We start from the raw sequence: 15318 nt of genomic DNA, 5'->3' as shown, positions 1-15318 counted from the left end.
AGAAGAAGAAAAGGAGCCCGTGAAAGAGAGGCAGAAGAAACAATTCCATAGATACAAAAAATGGGGAGTGTTGGAGAGAGTTAAATCCCACTGCATTAGAGAGGACGGGGCTTGAGGGAGCCCATTTTATTGAAAATTGAGGTGATTTTCAAGAGAGCAGTTTTAATTGATGGGGCAAAATGTATTCATTAAACATACTTATGGAATATCTATAGAATACTGTATTACAGTGGGAGGACATCTTTTCAAGAAAAACTATCCACAATATGTGTCTAAGATGTCAGGCCATGACAGGTAGTGACCAGTGCTCTCAAGAGCATCAGTCAGTTGAAGGATAGTGACACGGAAGGTTCATTTTTAATAGGGTGGGCCGTTAAGTCCCCGAGGAGGAGAGTGTTAGAATGATTTGATGACTTGCAAAGGTCTGGGGAAGGTTTTCAAAGAAAGTAGCCCAGAAAGCATGAAGCCTCCGATTTGTTTAAGAAGGAGAACGAAGGCATGTGTGGCTGGCCAGAGCAGAAGAGATGAGGGACAGAGGGAGCCGCTCTGCTTGGCAGGGACTGGAGAGTGTGTGGAACCTGCTTGGCCAAGAAAAGAAGTGTCCATTTTATTCTGAGTATAATGGGGAATCTTGGGATGGTTTTGAACAGGCCTGAAATGACTGATTGGCATTTTAAAAGATTGCCCTGGCTCCTGTGGGGAGTACTGACTTTGAGTGAGCTGGGAAGCCATCAAGAGTCTTTGAGCAGAAGTGTGGCACAAACTGGCTTGTGTTTCATGAGGGCTATCCAGGCTGCTGCATGGAAAAGTGACCATCGTCGAACCAGAGTACAGCAGCAGCGTCAGGGGGCACGCGGTAGCAGTGCATGCATAAGTGATGGTCATGGGGAAAGTGGGTAGGAAAAACAAAGTGGTTAATTGAGAATATTTTGGATAGTTGAGGTAGGAGTAAGGCCTGAAACTTACACAAGTTAGAGGCCTTGTATATGAAAAATAATAAAAATTATGGATACAAATTTAGGTCCTAGTGTGAATACTGAGAATGAGAAATTACAATAAATTGCAATTGCTAAACACTACCAACAAACATCAGAAAAATTAGATATTATAAGTTTACTGCCTGACACAGCTGTGTAATCGCGTTCTTCCATGGTTTGGCCGCACATTCCTAGATTGCCTTTTCATGTGACCACTGACAATTTTATTACACTTTTTATTATTGATAGATTAGAAAATTGTCTTTTACTGTCACAATTGACTGTTGACAGTGAAATATCTCTAACGTCCCCTATAATACTTTGCTTAAGCATTATTTCTGTCTGTAAGGGAGATATTAGAGCAGTGGTTCTTCAACTTTAATGTGCATCAGAATTTCCTGAAGGATTTGTTAAGACACAGATTGCCATGCCCCAGCTCCAGAAAAATCCTGATTCAGTAGTCTGGACAGGGACCTGAGAATCTGCATGTCTAACAAGTTCCCACGTGATGCCAATGCTGCTAGTCTGAGGACCTTTCGCTGAGAAACCCAGCCCTTGGAACCCCCTCAGCTGGCTCAGGTTTCTCACCTCTGCCACGTTGTTCCTGGGTTAGGGGTGTGTGGTACAGGAGTTGGGTGGCCTCGCAACCCAGGTTATGATGGCCTGTGAGCAAGGAATACTGTCAGATCACTTGTTCAGATCGTTTTTCTCGAGGTCGCTAGGGCACGTTGTCCCTGGGCACTCAGGAGATGTGAGGTGGTGCTGGTAGCATGCAGTCGTCCTTGCTGGGAATCCCAGGACCACCACCACCGGCAGTACCCTTAGCCTCCACAGGAGTCACTGCTTCCACTCGCCACCCTCCCCACCCCAGTGCTTTGAGAACTCTCCAAGCTGCAGAAGGTTAAGCTTCCTTAGCTTCATGGCAGATTGGCCTCTGCTGCAGACCCTCTAGGATTTGCCGGTAGACTAGAAGTGAGATGTAAGAGAAAGAAGTGCCGGGATGACTTTTGGGTTTGAGCCTGATCATTTGAGTGATGCTGATGCCATTTACTGACATGAGACAAACTAGTGGGGTTGCAGATTGGAGGGTCACGAATTTTAATTTGTTAGTTTTCTGTGGCTGCTGTAACAAATTACCACCACCTTGGTAGCTTAAAACAACAGGATTTTTTTCGCCAGAAGTTCAACGTCAGTTTCACTGGGCCAACATTAAAGTGCAGGCAGGGCTGTGCTCCCTCTGAGGGCTCTAGGGGAGAATCTGTTCCTTCCTCTTTCCGGCTTGTGGTCAGCGGCGTTCCTTGATGTGTGTCCACATGGCTCCAGTCTCTGCCTCTGTAAGTCACGGAGCCTTCTCTCCTGCATGTATCAAATCTCCCTCTGCCTTTCTCTTATAGGGATACTTGGGATAGGGTTAAGGGACCACTGGGTAATCCAGGACGGTTATCCTGACATAGATCCTATGTCAGGATCTTTAATTACATCTGCAAAGGCTCTCTTTCTTCATAAAGTAACATTTATAGGTTCCTGGGGTTATATACCCGATATCTTCGAGAGACCAGTGTTCAGCCTACTACATGTTAAGTTTGAGATTCCTGTTACACATCCAAGTGGAGACTGCAAAAATTTATTAGTGGGTGATAAAGAAAAAAAGTAGTGAGGAAGAAATACTCCCAAGAGTAACTATAAGCACTCCTTATGATTAGTTGACTCTATAGAACAGGAGAGGAGGGAAATAGTAAAAAGTTAGAGCCCAGTGAAAATCCTGAGGTTCATTTAAATTGTGTTTATTTAATTATGAATAAATGCTTTTCAAAGTAAGTTAGTAGAGGACAGAGATTAGGTCAAGTAAACAAACTGTAGAAAGTCTGATGTTCCTAAGGATAAGAAATACTGAGTGGCATTAAAAATCAAGGTAAGTAAAGCTAAAAGAATCATAATGAGATGTACCTTATTTTTATATTTTCTTATGCTATTTATTATTTTTTCAGAAACACCAGAATTTTAAAACTGGTGTAATTATATGTAAGAAACAAAATGTTCCAGAAATAAGGTTATCTTTGAAATTGAAAGAATTCACATTCTGAAATGTAAGACATATGGCCTTTATCTGGAAGAGCTTTTTTCAGTTCGTTTGGAAACATGGAATGAATCCAGGCTACTGTTATGTGCTCCACAGAGCTGTAGCTGTGCGTTAGAGAGTAGGACTATATCAAAGCTGTGTAAAGGCAACAATAAATGGTCTAGAGTTTTTAAGGCACATGAAGTAAATATAAAACTTTCTTGGTTTACCTTCAATCTCTAGTTTCTGCGTAACTATTTTTTCCTGATATAGTTGAATGAAGATATTTTAGTTTTACTTTGGAAAAAGTACCACTTAAAAATTATGTGAGAAATACTTCCTAGTGTTGTATCTAATATTTTAGTTGGTTTTTAAAAAATCACACAGTTCTGTGACACTAGATAACTTTTATTTGACATTTCTGACTTTAACAGCAATCAGTAATCAGTTTAAGATAACTGTTATAACTTCTAAGCAATAATAAACAAGTAGCATTGAGGTATTGATGGTTCATTAATAGTTTCTGAAATACCTAGAATGCATAAGAACAAGGCAGCAATAACAATGTTAATTATTAATTTAAAATATTAATTTACAGCAAGCTACCAACTAGAAATACTATAGTCAGCTGGACATCTAGAGGGGTGAATCCTCATACAGACTGTGTGGCTCAGAAGTCTGAAGAGCAGTGGACTTGTGTGGTCTGCACATTAATCAATAAGCCCTCTTCTAAGGCGTGTGATGCTTGTTTGGCCTCAAGGCCCGTTGGTAAGACTGAATTTTGATTTGAGTTCGTTACATTTCATGAGGGTTAGTTATACCAAGTCAGGAACATATCTTGCTCCATCTTGATATTTCATAACTAAGTAAAATGCTGTCTTTCTCAAAGGTATAAAGGAATTGCCAACTTTTGCATGTAAACCATGCTAATATTCTGTTGAGAATTTTTTTTAACAGGGAGGGAAAACATGCTTGTGCTAAAACAGTATGTGCCTTTGTATCTCAAAAATCGAGATGATCACATCTGTTCTCTACTGTTTCTAATGAATTATTCAATAAAGCTTTGTTTTATGCAGATTTCAGCAACTTTCGAGTTTGTTATTCAGTCCAAGTGTTTCATAAATTGAAAGGGAGGATTTCTGTAAGAATATCTTTGCAGGTGGAATAGAAAAATGCTGAATTTTTTCTCTTCTTTATCCTTCCTACCCCTTGTTATTAAAATCTTTACCCAGACAATTGTACTGATTTCATTGAAATCCTTCAAAATAACTCTTTGTAGCTCATGATTCCATGCGTTTAGAGAATGTAAAACCTCAGAGGAAACCTGTGATTAAGAGCCATCTCATTGCTGCAGCTTCTATTGTGTTCTCAAAGTGTTATTTCTTTCTTCAATTAGAGATGAAAAGTTCATTCTTGACTTATGAACCCCTGCATTGTGTCAGCTGTCATATGGTGTTTTGTTCCCTGGGTCAGGAAGGCAGGCATCACCCCTTGCACAGCTTTGCTAGGAGCAGTAGGGATTACACCTCCTATCTCTATCCCTTCTTCAGTGTCGTTCAACAGAGACAGAACTTGTGGAAAACGATGATCTAGATTTCCACGTTTATTTCAAGATTTTGAAATGCCTTTGCATGTCTCATTAACTATTTCTTATTAACAATATAGAATATATTATGGTATAGATTCAAAAATCCTAGGATATTTTGTTGAAATATTTTATTTAATAGTTGTTTAGACTTTGTAGCGTATCCTGGCTTATTTTAAATAAGCCTTTCAGTTTGCCTTGTCATTCACAGAAATATTCCTAGTAGTCGAGAAAAAGGCCTCTAACTGCTGACCTCAAGGTTTATGGGGTATCATCTCTTAATTACCACTGCTTTAATACTTAGCCTAATATTAGCAAAACTGATAGCTAAATGACCTTTAAATGCTTGGACATAATACAAAGCAAAGATAAATCTTTGTTAAACCCATCTCTGGATCCCTATAAGTTGTTGAAATTTTGTATTTTAAATAATATTTCATTTCCTAACAAGATGATGATTAATTCTGGCTTGTCCAAGCTAACTTTGTATTGTTATATATTAGTTCACCACAATGAAGTAAACTAAAATTTTTAATCAAATAAAAAGATGTTCCAAATGGTATATTTATAGAAATATTACAGAATTACTTATCTCTCCTGCCAGATGCAGTGCTCAAGAATGAAGAGAATTCTATTGCTTTTAACAACTTAGTGAAGTACCCTTGTAATAGCTTTGGAAAACCACATACAGAAGTGAAGTTCAACAGGAAAACTGCATTTGGAACTACAACGCTTGTCTTGACTGATTTTAGCAATAAATTCAGTATTTTGGAAGGAAAAAAAAAACCAAACCAGATACTAGATGAGGCATTTCAAAACTCTCCTTCTACTAACGTTTGTTTTAGCGATGCACTTCACCCCTCCAAGGAGAAAACAAACTATATAACTCAACTACCTAGCAAAGTAAACATATCACCTACAATCTGCTCTGAGTCTAAATTATTTAGTCCAGCACATAAAAAATTGAAGACAACCCACTTCTCATCACCAGATTTCAAAAGTTGCAACCCTGGATTTTCTAACAGGTATGATGCTTCTAACCTTGGTCTTTAAGGTATTTGCGTTAAGTTTTAAGAAGGCAGAGGAATCATCCATTGCTAAGGAAATTGACTTGATTTGGATAACATAAATCAAACACTGAAAGACTATTAGGGTAATTTGTTTCCTTTCCCTTCTGTAGTTTAAAATAGCAGGGAAAGGACTGAAATGAAAAACAGTCTTTCCTACATCTATAAAAAGTTTTTTTTTCACTGATGGTTACCATATATGTACTTAATATTGATTATTTGGAAAATATAAATAAAAAATATTTAAAATCACCCATAATCATACTGGTTATCAATAACCACTGTTAGTGTTTTTTTAATATTTCCTTCTGATGAAAGATAGTCTTCTAAAAGGGAAACTGTCATTTATAAAAGTTTAGGAAGTACCTTATGTCTAAAGAGAGGGAGCTGAGATGCCTTTAGTGACCTTTCTGCTAAAGAAAGTGGCGGCATCTCAAACAGCCATGTGGGATGGTGTTCTTAATTTAAACAAAAAAGTCCTAAAGGGCATACTTGCTACTTTTGTATCTGAAATTCAAAAGTAATTTCAATGAATAAATACTGCCAGCCAGGTACAGTGGCTCATGCCTGTAATCCCAACACTGAGAGGCTGAGATGAGATAATTGCTTGAACCTAAGAGTTCAAATCCAGCCTGCCACAAAGCAAGACCACGACTCTATAAATAGAAAATTAGCTGGGTGTGGTGGCGCACACATGTACTCCCAGCTGCTCAAGAGGCTGAGGCAGGAGGAACACTTGAGCCCAGCAGTTCGAAGCTTCAGTGACCCATGATTGTGTCACTGCACTCCAGCCTGGGTGACAGAATAAGACCTTGTTTAAAAAAAAATAAATAAATACCAAAGCAGATATGTTTTTTTATTTTGCTTTTTGAGTTGGCATCTCACTCTGTCGCCCAGACTGGAGTGCAGTGACACACTCATGGCCACCCCAGTGTTGACCTGCTGGGCTCCAACGATACGTCCACCTCAGCTTTCCAAGTAGCTGGAACTACAGGCACACACTACCATACCCAGCTCATTTATCTTATTTTACTGTAGAGATGAGGTCTCGCCAAGTTGCCCAGGCTGGTCACAGATGTGGGCTCAGGCAATCTACTCGCTTTGGCCTCCCAAAGTGCTGGGATTACAGGCTGAGCCACCGAGCCCAGCCACAGATGTTTTATGGAACTACCAGTTAGTTACATGTCAGGAGAAGACCCCACTTGCTGTCACCTGTGATGCAGAAATTTTAATACATAATGTCATCATCCTTTTTCCTTGATTATTGGCACTCCTGAAACAATTTCCCATTGACCCTACTTCCTCTTTTATCTGGGCCTCCTTGACCCTCTATCTGGCTTCCTAACTACCATGATCTGATATGAAACCACTGTCAGAGACAGACGTTTCTCCACAATTTTCTAAGCTGCCTTTTTTTTTCCCGTCTTCAACAAAGCAGATGCCTTATATCCAGCATTTTTAAATGAAGTGAAGAATTTGTAAAGTGACAAAGGATGTTCTTCCCCTGTATGCCTTTTCTTGCTAATGGGAGATAAGCAGAGAAAGAGTTAACAGTCATCCCTCAGTATCCATGGGGGGTTTGTTCCAGGACCCTCAGGATACCAAAATCCATAGATGCTCAAGTCCCTGATATGGTGTAGTATTTGCATATAAACTGTGCATTTTCTGCCATATAACTTTAAACCATCTCTAGGTTACTTCTAATACCTAAATCAATGTAAATGCTGGGTAAGTGGTTATACTGTATTTTTTCTTGGTATTATTTTTTATTGTTGTGTCATTATTTATTTGTTGTTTGAGTCAGGGTCTCACTCTGTCGCCCTGGCTGCAGTGCAGTGGCACAATCATGGCTCATCACAGTCTGGGCTCAAGCAATCTTCCTACCTTAGCCTCCCGAGTTGCTTGGACCACAGGCATGCACCACCACACCTGGCTAATTTTTTTGACTTTTTATAGAAACAAAGTCTTGCTGTATTGAGTAGACTGGTCTCAAACTCCTGGACTCAGACTGCCTCATCCTCCCAAAGTGCTGGGATTGCAGGCATGAGCCATCGTGACTGGGCTGTTTTTTTTTTTTTTTTTTTAATTTTCAAATATTTTCAATCTGAGGTTGGTCGAATCCATGGATGTGGAATCTGCTGGCTGTTCTTTCGGTGAAATCTATAGTAATCTCAGGTGGAATTATAATTGCTAGCTTTTCCTTTAATCAACTATGTCTTCACTGATGGGGAGATTCCTCCTCTGGGCAGTAGGATAAGGGACCATCTGGTGTATCCTCATAGACTGATCTCTAGGAATCCTGAAAGTATATTTCATAGCAGTTCTGAAACAATCTTTGCTCAATGGATGCATGTATTCCACATTTCCTATCTCAACTCTAAGGTTACCATAAGTGAATCTTGATGATTTATCTTGGTTTTTAAGAAATTTTTTGTTCATAATAATTTATGATAATTGATGTAACTGTTGTCCACGTACTCACATTTGAATTAATCTGTGAAGGCTGAACTTTCAACTGACTAGACAAATACACCACTTTTTAACTTTTACCCTAGTTAATACCTCATGATGAAAATTCATGGTTAGTTAAGAGTGTTTGAGTTGGGAGCCTATACTGTAAGAAAAAATCATTTTTGAACAACCTTTTCCATTCTGTGGCTCAAGTAGAAAGAAGTAGAAGCCGGGCTCGGTGGCTCAGCCTGTAATCCCGTGCTTGGGAGGCTGAGGTGAGTGAATTGCCTGAGCCTGTGGGTTCGAGACCCGCCCGAGCAACTTGGTGAGACCTCATCTCTACAATAAATCAAAAAAAATTAGCCGGGTATGGTAGTGCCCGCCTTTTGTTCCAGCTACTTGGAAGGCTGAGGCGGAAGGATCGCCAGAGCCCAGCAGGTCGAGACTGCAGTGGCCAGGAGTGGCCACTGCACTCCAGTTTGGGCAACAGAGCAAGACTCCACTCAACAAAAAAGAAAGAAAGAAGTAGAAGTGATGATCATCTTAAAATATTGTGGCATTCGTTGTACCCAGATTAAATATCCTGGCATATTTTTATTCCCTTATTACTTTGTAGAAAATCTCAGACAATTTAACTAATGAATTAGGGATTTAAAAAAACATTAATGTAACCTTAAATTTAAATGATTTCTTCATAAGCCATTAGTAATAGGATTGTATGATTAATCACAGTGCACAGCATTACTCAGAAATGCTGCGGCCTGTGTATGTATTGAGTATAAGAACACCAGGACTGAGAATCCACAATCAATCAAGATCAACTAGCAGAATAAATGTCAAGTGATGAAATAAATTCACCCAGCAGCCCTTCTGCACCCAGCTACTTTACAAGGAATAAATTGCAAATTACTGTCATTTATTTCATTTTTCTCCTTGTCTGGCAGCTATAGTGTTCATCTTGTGGACAAGATGCCTAGCAGAAGCTCACAACATAATACCATTAAAGCAGGTGGTCCACTCATAATTTATAGCCAGTTTATGTTTTCTTTAATATTGTATGGTAATTACTTTGACTTTTGTTCACTTCATTACTGATCTCATTACCACACAATACATACAATGTTGATGAGGCATATTTTCAGATTGGTCTTCAGATATATGTTAATTCCATTCAGCTACTGGGTTATAAATTACATGATTGAACCAATTTTTAAGCAGTTAAAAATAACTACTAGAAACAGTTTAAGTCTTTGAGCCAATTATGGCAAACACAGCAGAACACAGTGATGCATTTTCAAAGAATGCATGTGTTGTAGGTTTCCTGAGCTTGATGCAAAGGCCACATAAAGGAGTGAAATGACACAAACAAAATCATTAATATTTTCTCATGTCTGCTGCCATCAGGGATGCTGAAGGTCTATCTCTCATCACCAGTGCAAGCACTGACACCTTGTATTTGTTTCTGGGTCACTTTTTGAAATTATCAGTACCTAAGGATTTCCGAACCACCTAGGACCATCCAGAATAAGTTACTTCATTTCTGTTAGTTTGTTCGTTTTTAGGTTTGTTTGTTTCAATCCTTGAAACAATCTTGTATGACAAAATCTACATTCAGTGAGACTGATGAATTCAAAGAACTTCAGACTATTTTTATTATCATGAGTTATCCTATCTGTAAAATAAGTTAGACTGTGATAAATTGATCATTGAAAAAATAATGCTAGCTTTAAAATGACATCTGTGCTCAATAATGCCTTCCTTCTTGATGATAGTTTCTATCTGATCTCTGTTTAGTGTTATTTCTATTTATTGAGAACCTATTATGCCTCAGACATTTTTTTTTAATTCTAATGACATCTACATCAGCAAACTACAGCCAGCAAGGCCAACTCCAGACTGCCACCTGTTTGTGTAAAGTTTTATTTCCATTTGCTATTTTCTGTGGCTGCTTTTCCTGATACAAACTTAGACCATAAGAACTGCAAGCCTAGAATATGTGTATCTGAATAGGTTTGCAAACTACTGATATGTTATACTAATCTATCATTTATACCCCAGTATTAAAAAATTCAAAATTATGATCATAATCTTCAAAATAAGTTAAAATACTGAATGCTAGATTTACTTAAGAAAATGCTGTTACATTTTAGAAAGTTTTAAAATAATGGTTGATACAAAAGAACCAAGATGTCCTCAATAAATCAGAACAATTAATAACCCTGGATAATGTTTTCTATCACAAAATTAAGATTAGCTGTGCATATTTAGAGCTGAGGCGATCACAGGTGGCATCAGTATTTTGCTATTTTAAGTCACTCAGTGTTTCACAACTTAATGTGCATATGAATCGCCTGGGAATCTTGTTAACATGCAGATTCTGATTCTGTAGGCAATCTGAAGTAGGGTGGATGCTTCCAGTCATTACACCACACTCTGAGTACCAAGAATAAGATAGCATACCGCTATTCTGTTATCTAACTCTCCACCAAGGAAGACTATAGAATTGAAGACAAAAATGAACCAGATGGAAGACACCAGGGCCTTTTCTTTCTACCTTAATCCAAGCTTTACCCTCCTCCCCAGCAAAGCTATAATAGAATAGGGGAAAGGTCTAAACCTTGCCCTGGATATGTGAAACGCTAAAACTCTTTATGTTAAAGCAAGTGGGTTAGAAAATGTTTAACTAGACTGGTCATGGTGGCTCATGCCTGTAATCCCAGCACTTTGGGAGGCTGAGGTAGAGGAACTGTCTGAACCCAGGAGTTCAAAACCAGCTTGGGCAACATACCAAGACCCCAACCCTACAAAAAAAAAGTTAGCTGGGCATGGTGGCATACACCTGTAGGCAGAAGGATCGCCTGAGTCCAGGAGGTTGAGGCTGTTGTGAGCTCTGACTGTGCCACTGCACTCCAGCCTGGGCAATGGACAGGAGACCCTGACAAAAAAAAGGAAGGAAGGAAGGGAGGGAGGGAGGGAGGGAGGAAATGTTTAAATGATATTTGAGACAGTCACCTTTAAAATAAAGATGTAAAACTTTTTATGTGTGCATATTTTAAATAAGAAAGCATCATTTTATTTATTTCTATTAATAGTCTTAATTATTTTTCTTTCTTCTTTTTTATTTACTTATTTATTTTTTAAGGCAGAGTCTCACTCTGTCTCCCAGGCTTGGAGTGCAGTGGCACACTCACGGCCACCGCAGCCTCGACCTGCTGGGCTCAGGCAATCCTTCTGCCTCAGCCTTCCAAGTAGCTGAAACTACAGGTGTGTGCCATCATGCCTGAGTTTTTTTTTTAAATTTATTGTCGAGATGACCAGCCAGCCCAGGCTGGTCTCAAACCCCTGGACTTAGGCAGTCCTCTCCCTCAGCCTCCCAAAGTGCTGGGATTATAGGCTTAAGCCACAGTGCTTGGTTTCCTTAATTTCTTTTAAACATTGCTTCTAAATCACTTGCTTCACTTGAAATCTCTTGACTGCTCTACAATGCTCCAGATATGTGGTTTCTCTTGAAGTTAAAGTTTAGAGGGGTTAGTAAAATAGAGGGTTGTCGAAAAGTCCGTTGTCCCTTAGCTTTCCTATTTCTGATTTAGTGTTACCTATGACCGAAATGCAAACCACCATCCTGAGAAAGGCACCAACAAAATAGTTGCTGGCAGAATATTTAATTATACTGATTTCTTTAGCAATGCCTACAGCTGCTGTTATTCTACAAATGACTGCTGTAAGAACAGTTTCAAAAACTGCCCTCGGAATGTTTGAGTCCATTCCAGAAAACATTCTTTAAAAATATGTATTTAAGCATCTGTTGTACAAACAAATTTAAACCAATTTCATCACAAATAAAAGATCACATTCTCTTAACATTTCAATTAGACACGATACCTTGAGGCATCATTATAGAAACAAGTATGTGAAAAATGCAGTTTAGGAAACAAGAAGGAAAATGCCTCCGATTTTTAAGCATTTAAAAAATTATTTAAGAATGATATTTTGTTCTGTAGGAATTTAACCCCCCCAAAAGAAAGAAAAAATATGAGCTATTTTATCATTAAGCATTTTTAAAATAGGAATATTCAAGGAAGAAACTTTTGGTTTTAATTTATGTGAACACTTTTTCTCTTCAACTGGTTTATTAAAAGGTTAACTTTCATGACAGTGTTATTAAAATATGTACAATATAGAAAATTAAAAATAAAAATGAAGCTCCTTTTCAAGGAGAAAATTCTGCTTTTACAGTTACAGTACAAGGCCAGCTTCTAGCCTTTATTATGGGAATAACTCCAAATACTCTTGATTCTAATTGTGGGGGAAAATAAAGCTTCCCTGCTAGCTGTACAAAATTCACATTTCTGCTCTGCCAGGCAGCCTGTTTCTTGCTGGTAGATGATTGCGACTATTATAGTAGCCTTGATCAAAGGAAAGCATAGAAAATTGTCTTTAAAGTGGACAGTAGAGAGAGTGATCTCTGTGGCCTTGTCAGAGCCATTGATGAGAGTTTGCTACCGATGAGAAAATAATTAGAGAAGATTGTGATGCTAGCTACTTTGGTGGGGAGGGGGGCAGCTGGACTTGTGAATATTTTAGAAGACGTAAAAGTGTCTATGCTGTAATACTGGGTAAGAGAAAAACTGAATATCCCAAATGAAAAAATGTGATATATTGGCTGCACCATTTGGGACTCTTATTCTTTAGAAATTTAAATGATGTGTTTTAGGTGCTTTGGTAGCTTTAGAAGTAAATTAGAATTACCTGGGAATTAAAGAATTTTTAAAAACAGTAGTTTGCGTAATTGCTTAAAGTTTACTGTGGTTCGCTTTTTGATGGAATTTTTTTGTACAAGCGAGTTTCTAACATGCAGGGGTGAAGTGATGTGAATGATCCCTTTAGCACTATCGTGCTGTCGTTATTTTGTAACCTGTCATTACAGTGCACTTCAAATTAATACGACAGATGGTTCTTGTACCTTAAATACTGGCAGTCCTCGCTGCAGTAAACACAACCGCCTCTGCGTTCTCCGAGTTGTTTGGAAGGATGGTGAGAACAAGGGAAGGCGGTTTCATGCTTGTTCTCTACCTAGAGAAGCACGATGTGGATTTTTTCAAGTATGTGTAAGATTTATCTAGCTTACTGCAGTGTCATTAAATACTTTGGTTATTAAAATGTAGCAAATTGCAGTGCTTTTCTAGTTTTGCAATATTAGTCTGAAACTTGAATATTGAGCAACTTTAGTTGTTTAAAGAGTTTCAGCAAAAAAAACTAATAAAATAATAGCTGTAAGATGATTAGAGTATATCATATTTCTATCCACAAGTCTCGAAGTGTTGCCCTTGGCTTATAAAGAGAGATATTAAGTGATTAGTATGTACTGATAGGACTTACATGGCTAGTAATCCAAGATAAGAATTTGTTCTTCCTACCTTCAATGCCATATCATACTTTTAGTTTATACATAGATTAGAGATATATAATAAAAACAATTTACATCCTGGAATTTACAATAACACTAGCCAATCCTACCACACAAGCTTGACCAAAAAAAAAAAAAAAGTGATGGCACAATAAAAATTTAGCTATAGGCGATTCCTAATGCCTTCCCAATCTCTGTGTGTCCCTGAAGTGAATATGAGATGAGAGATAAGAACCTGGGGTCCCTTTACTGAGTCTCTTTCTGCATTCCTTGGAGTGTGGTTCTCATGTTTAAAGATATATATTTTTTCCAAGTTATGCTTCATCTGGAATATAACTGAAAATTGAAAATATTGATCTATGTTAGTGCTGGAACAAAAATTTCTGGGTTAGGCTTTGTCTTCAACACGATGCCTTCTTAAGGAATTTCCTAGGGAAAATTTGATACTGATTTTAGATCTCAAACATTTTACCCTAACCTGAACAAAATATGACTCCTAAATTCACAGATTCCCTCCTCAAAAAGCTTTTATAGATTAAATGGAGGAAATATTATTAGCAATATTTATAATAGTAGCCTCATATCTCACTTGAAACCAAAATTAATAAGAATAAAAATGATGGAATCTGCCTAGTTTTAATTTAGTCTAGGTTAGTTCCTATTGGATTCTCTCTTTTCCTAAGACACTAAGGAAGTTTAGTATTGGGATCATGACAAATCTTTGATCTTACAGTTTTAACTGAAACACCTATAACAGGAACACCGGTGATTATAGCAGACTCTGGTAGCTTTCAGTTATTCTTAATAAAGTGAATGAACTTCTCTAAATATAGATTTTAGACAAAGGGAAGTTCAGAATTATGGAAGATTTCTGTGATTTACACAACTTTGCGAGAGATACTTCTCATAGGTTATAGGCTTTTTTTAAGGACAGCAACCGATGACATAAGTCTGTTTTACAATGTCAAAATAATGGTAACAGCATTGAAGACAGTGTGGCATTAATCGAATGAGCCTAGGCTTAGCCTGTCCTTCCCTGTACCTTCCATATAAACTTTACAATCTTATCTTTTCTTCCCCCAGTGGGCAGATTTGTCCTTCCCCTTCTGCAACCATGGCAAACGCTCCATCATGAGAACAGTGTTGAAGATTGGACCTAATAATGGAAAGAATTTTTTTGTGTGTCCTCTTGGAAAGGAAAAACAGTGCAATTTTTTCCAGTGGGCAGAAAATGGGCCAGGATTAAAAACTATCCCAGGATGTTAATATTTTCTCCTTCTGTATATTAAATATCTGGCATTTAATCTCTTCAAGCTGTTTATAATGCTCAGTCCTCCTTGGTTTCATAGAAAGGTTGTAAAATATCTATGTTACATTGTAAACTTACTGCAGTATTCAAGAGCTGATTTTTTTTTTTTTAATGTGTGTCATCTTTTCATCCTAGGGCTGTGTGTTTTCTTTTAACCTTGATGAATTCTCTGTGTGTTTCATCAGATGTATTCAATTTAGAATGTATATGTAATGCATTTACTAATGACAATAAAGTATTTTTAGTATGCTCTTGTTCTCTTGTAACTTTAGAAAAGTAGTAATTTTTTTTTTAAGGAGAGAATTATGCAGTGCCATAAAATAAGATATTCTGTATAGTCAATGCTTCTTCAGCTATCACTATTTATAATATATGACTAAAGATATTGTTTTCTTAAATGAAATTTTAAAAAATGAGATCTCCTTTATGAATAAGAATATTTTTTATTTTATTCAACAGATGT

At 37.7% G+C, this 15318-nt stretch overlaps 1 protein-coding gene across 1 annotated transcript in view; it reads left to right on the top strand.

The window, feature by feature from the left end:
* Nucleotides 1-14812, top strand: part of NEIL3 (nei like DNA glycosylase 3) — a 51947-nt gene extending 37135 nt beyond the window's left edge. The window contains exons 7-10 of the mRNA XM_008073297.2: nt 3635-3804; nt 5226-5646; nt 13067-13241; nt 14630-14812. Coding sequence (XP_008071488.1) covers nt 3635-3804; nt 5226-5646; nt 13067-13241; nt 14630-14812 — 949 coding nt within the window. The remainder of the gene's footprint in view (nt 1-3634; nt 3805-5225; nt 5647-13066; nt 13242-14629) is intronic.
* Nucleotides 14813-15318: the final 506 nt, after the last annotated feature.

This window comes from Carlito syrichta, unplaced genomic scaffold (assembly GCF_000164805.1).
Source record: "Carlito syrichta isolate Samal-C Ts95f unplaced genomic scaffold, Tarsius_syrichta-2.0.1 Scaffold315808, whole genome shotgun sequence".
Classification (NCBI taxonomy): Eukaryota; Metazoa; Chordata; class Mammalia; order Primates; family Tarsiidae; genus Carlito; species Carlito syrichta.
The sequence above is the reverse complement of the archived record's forward strand: the minus strand, read 5'-3'. Positions and strand labels throughout refer to the sequence as shown.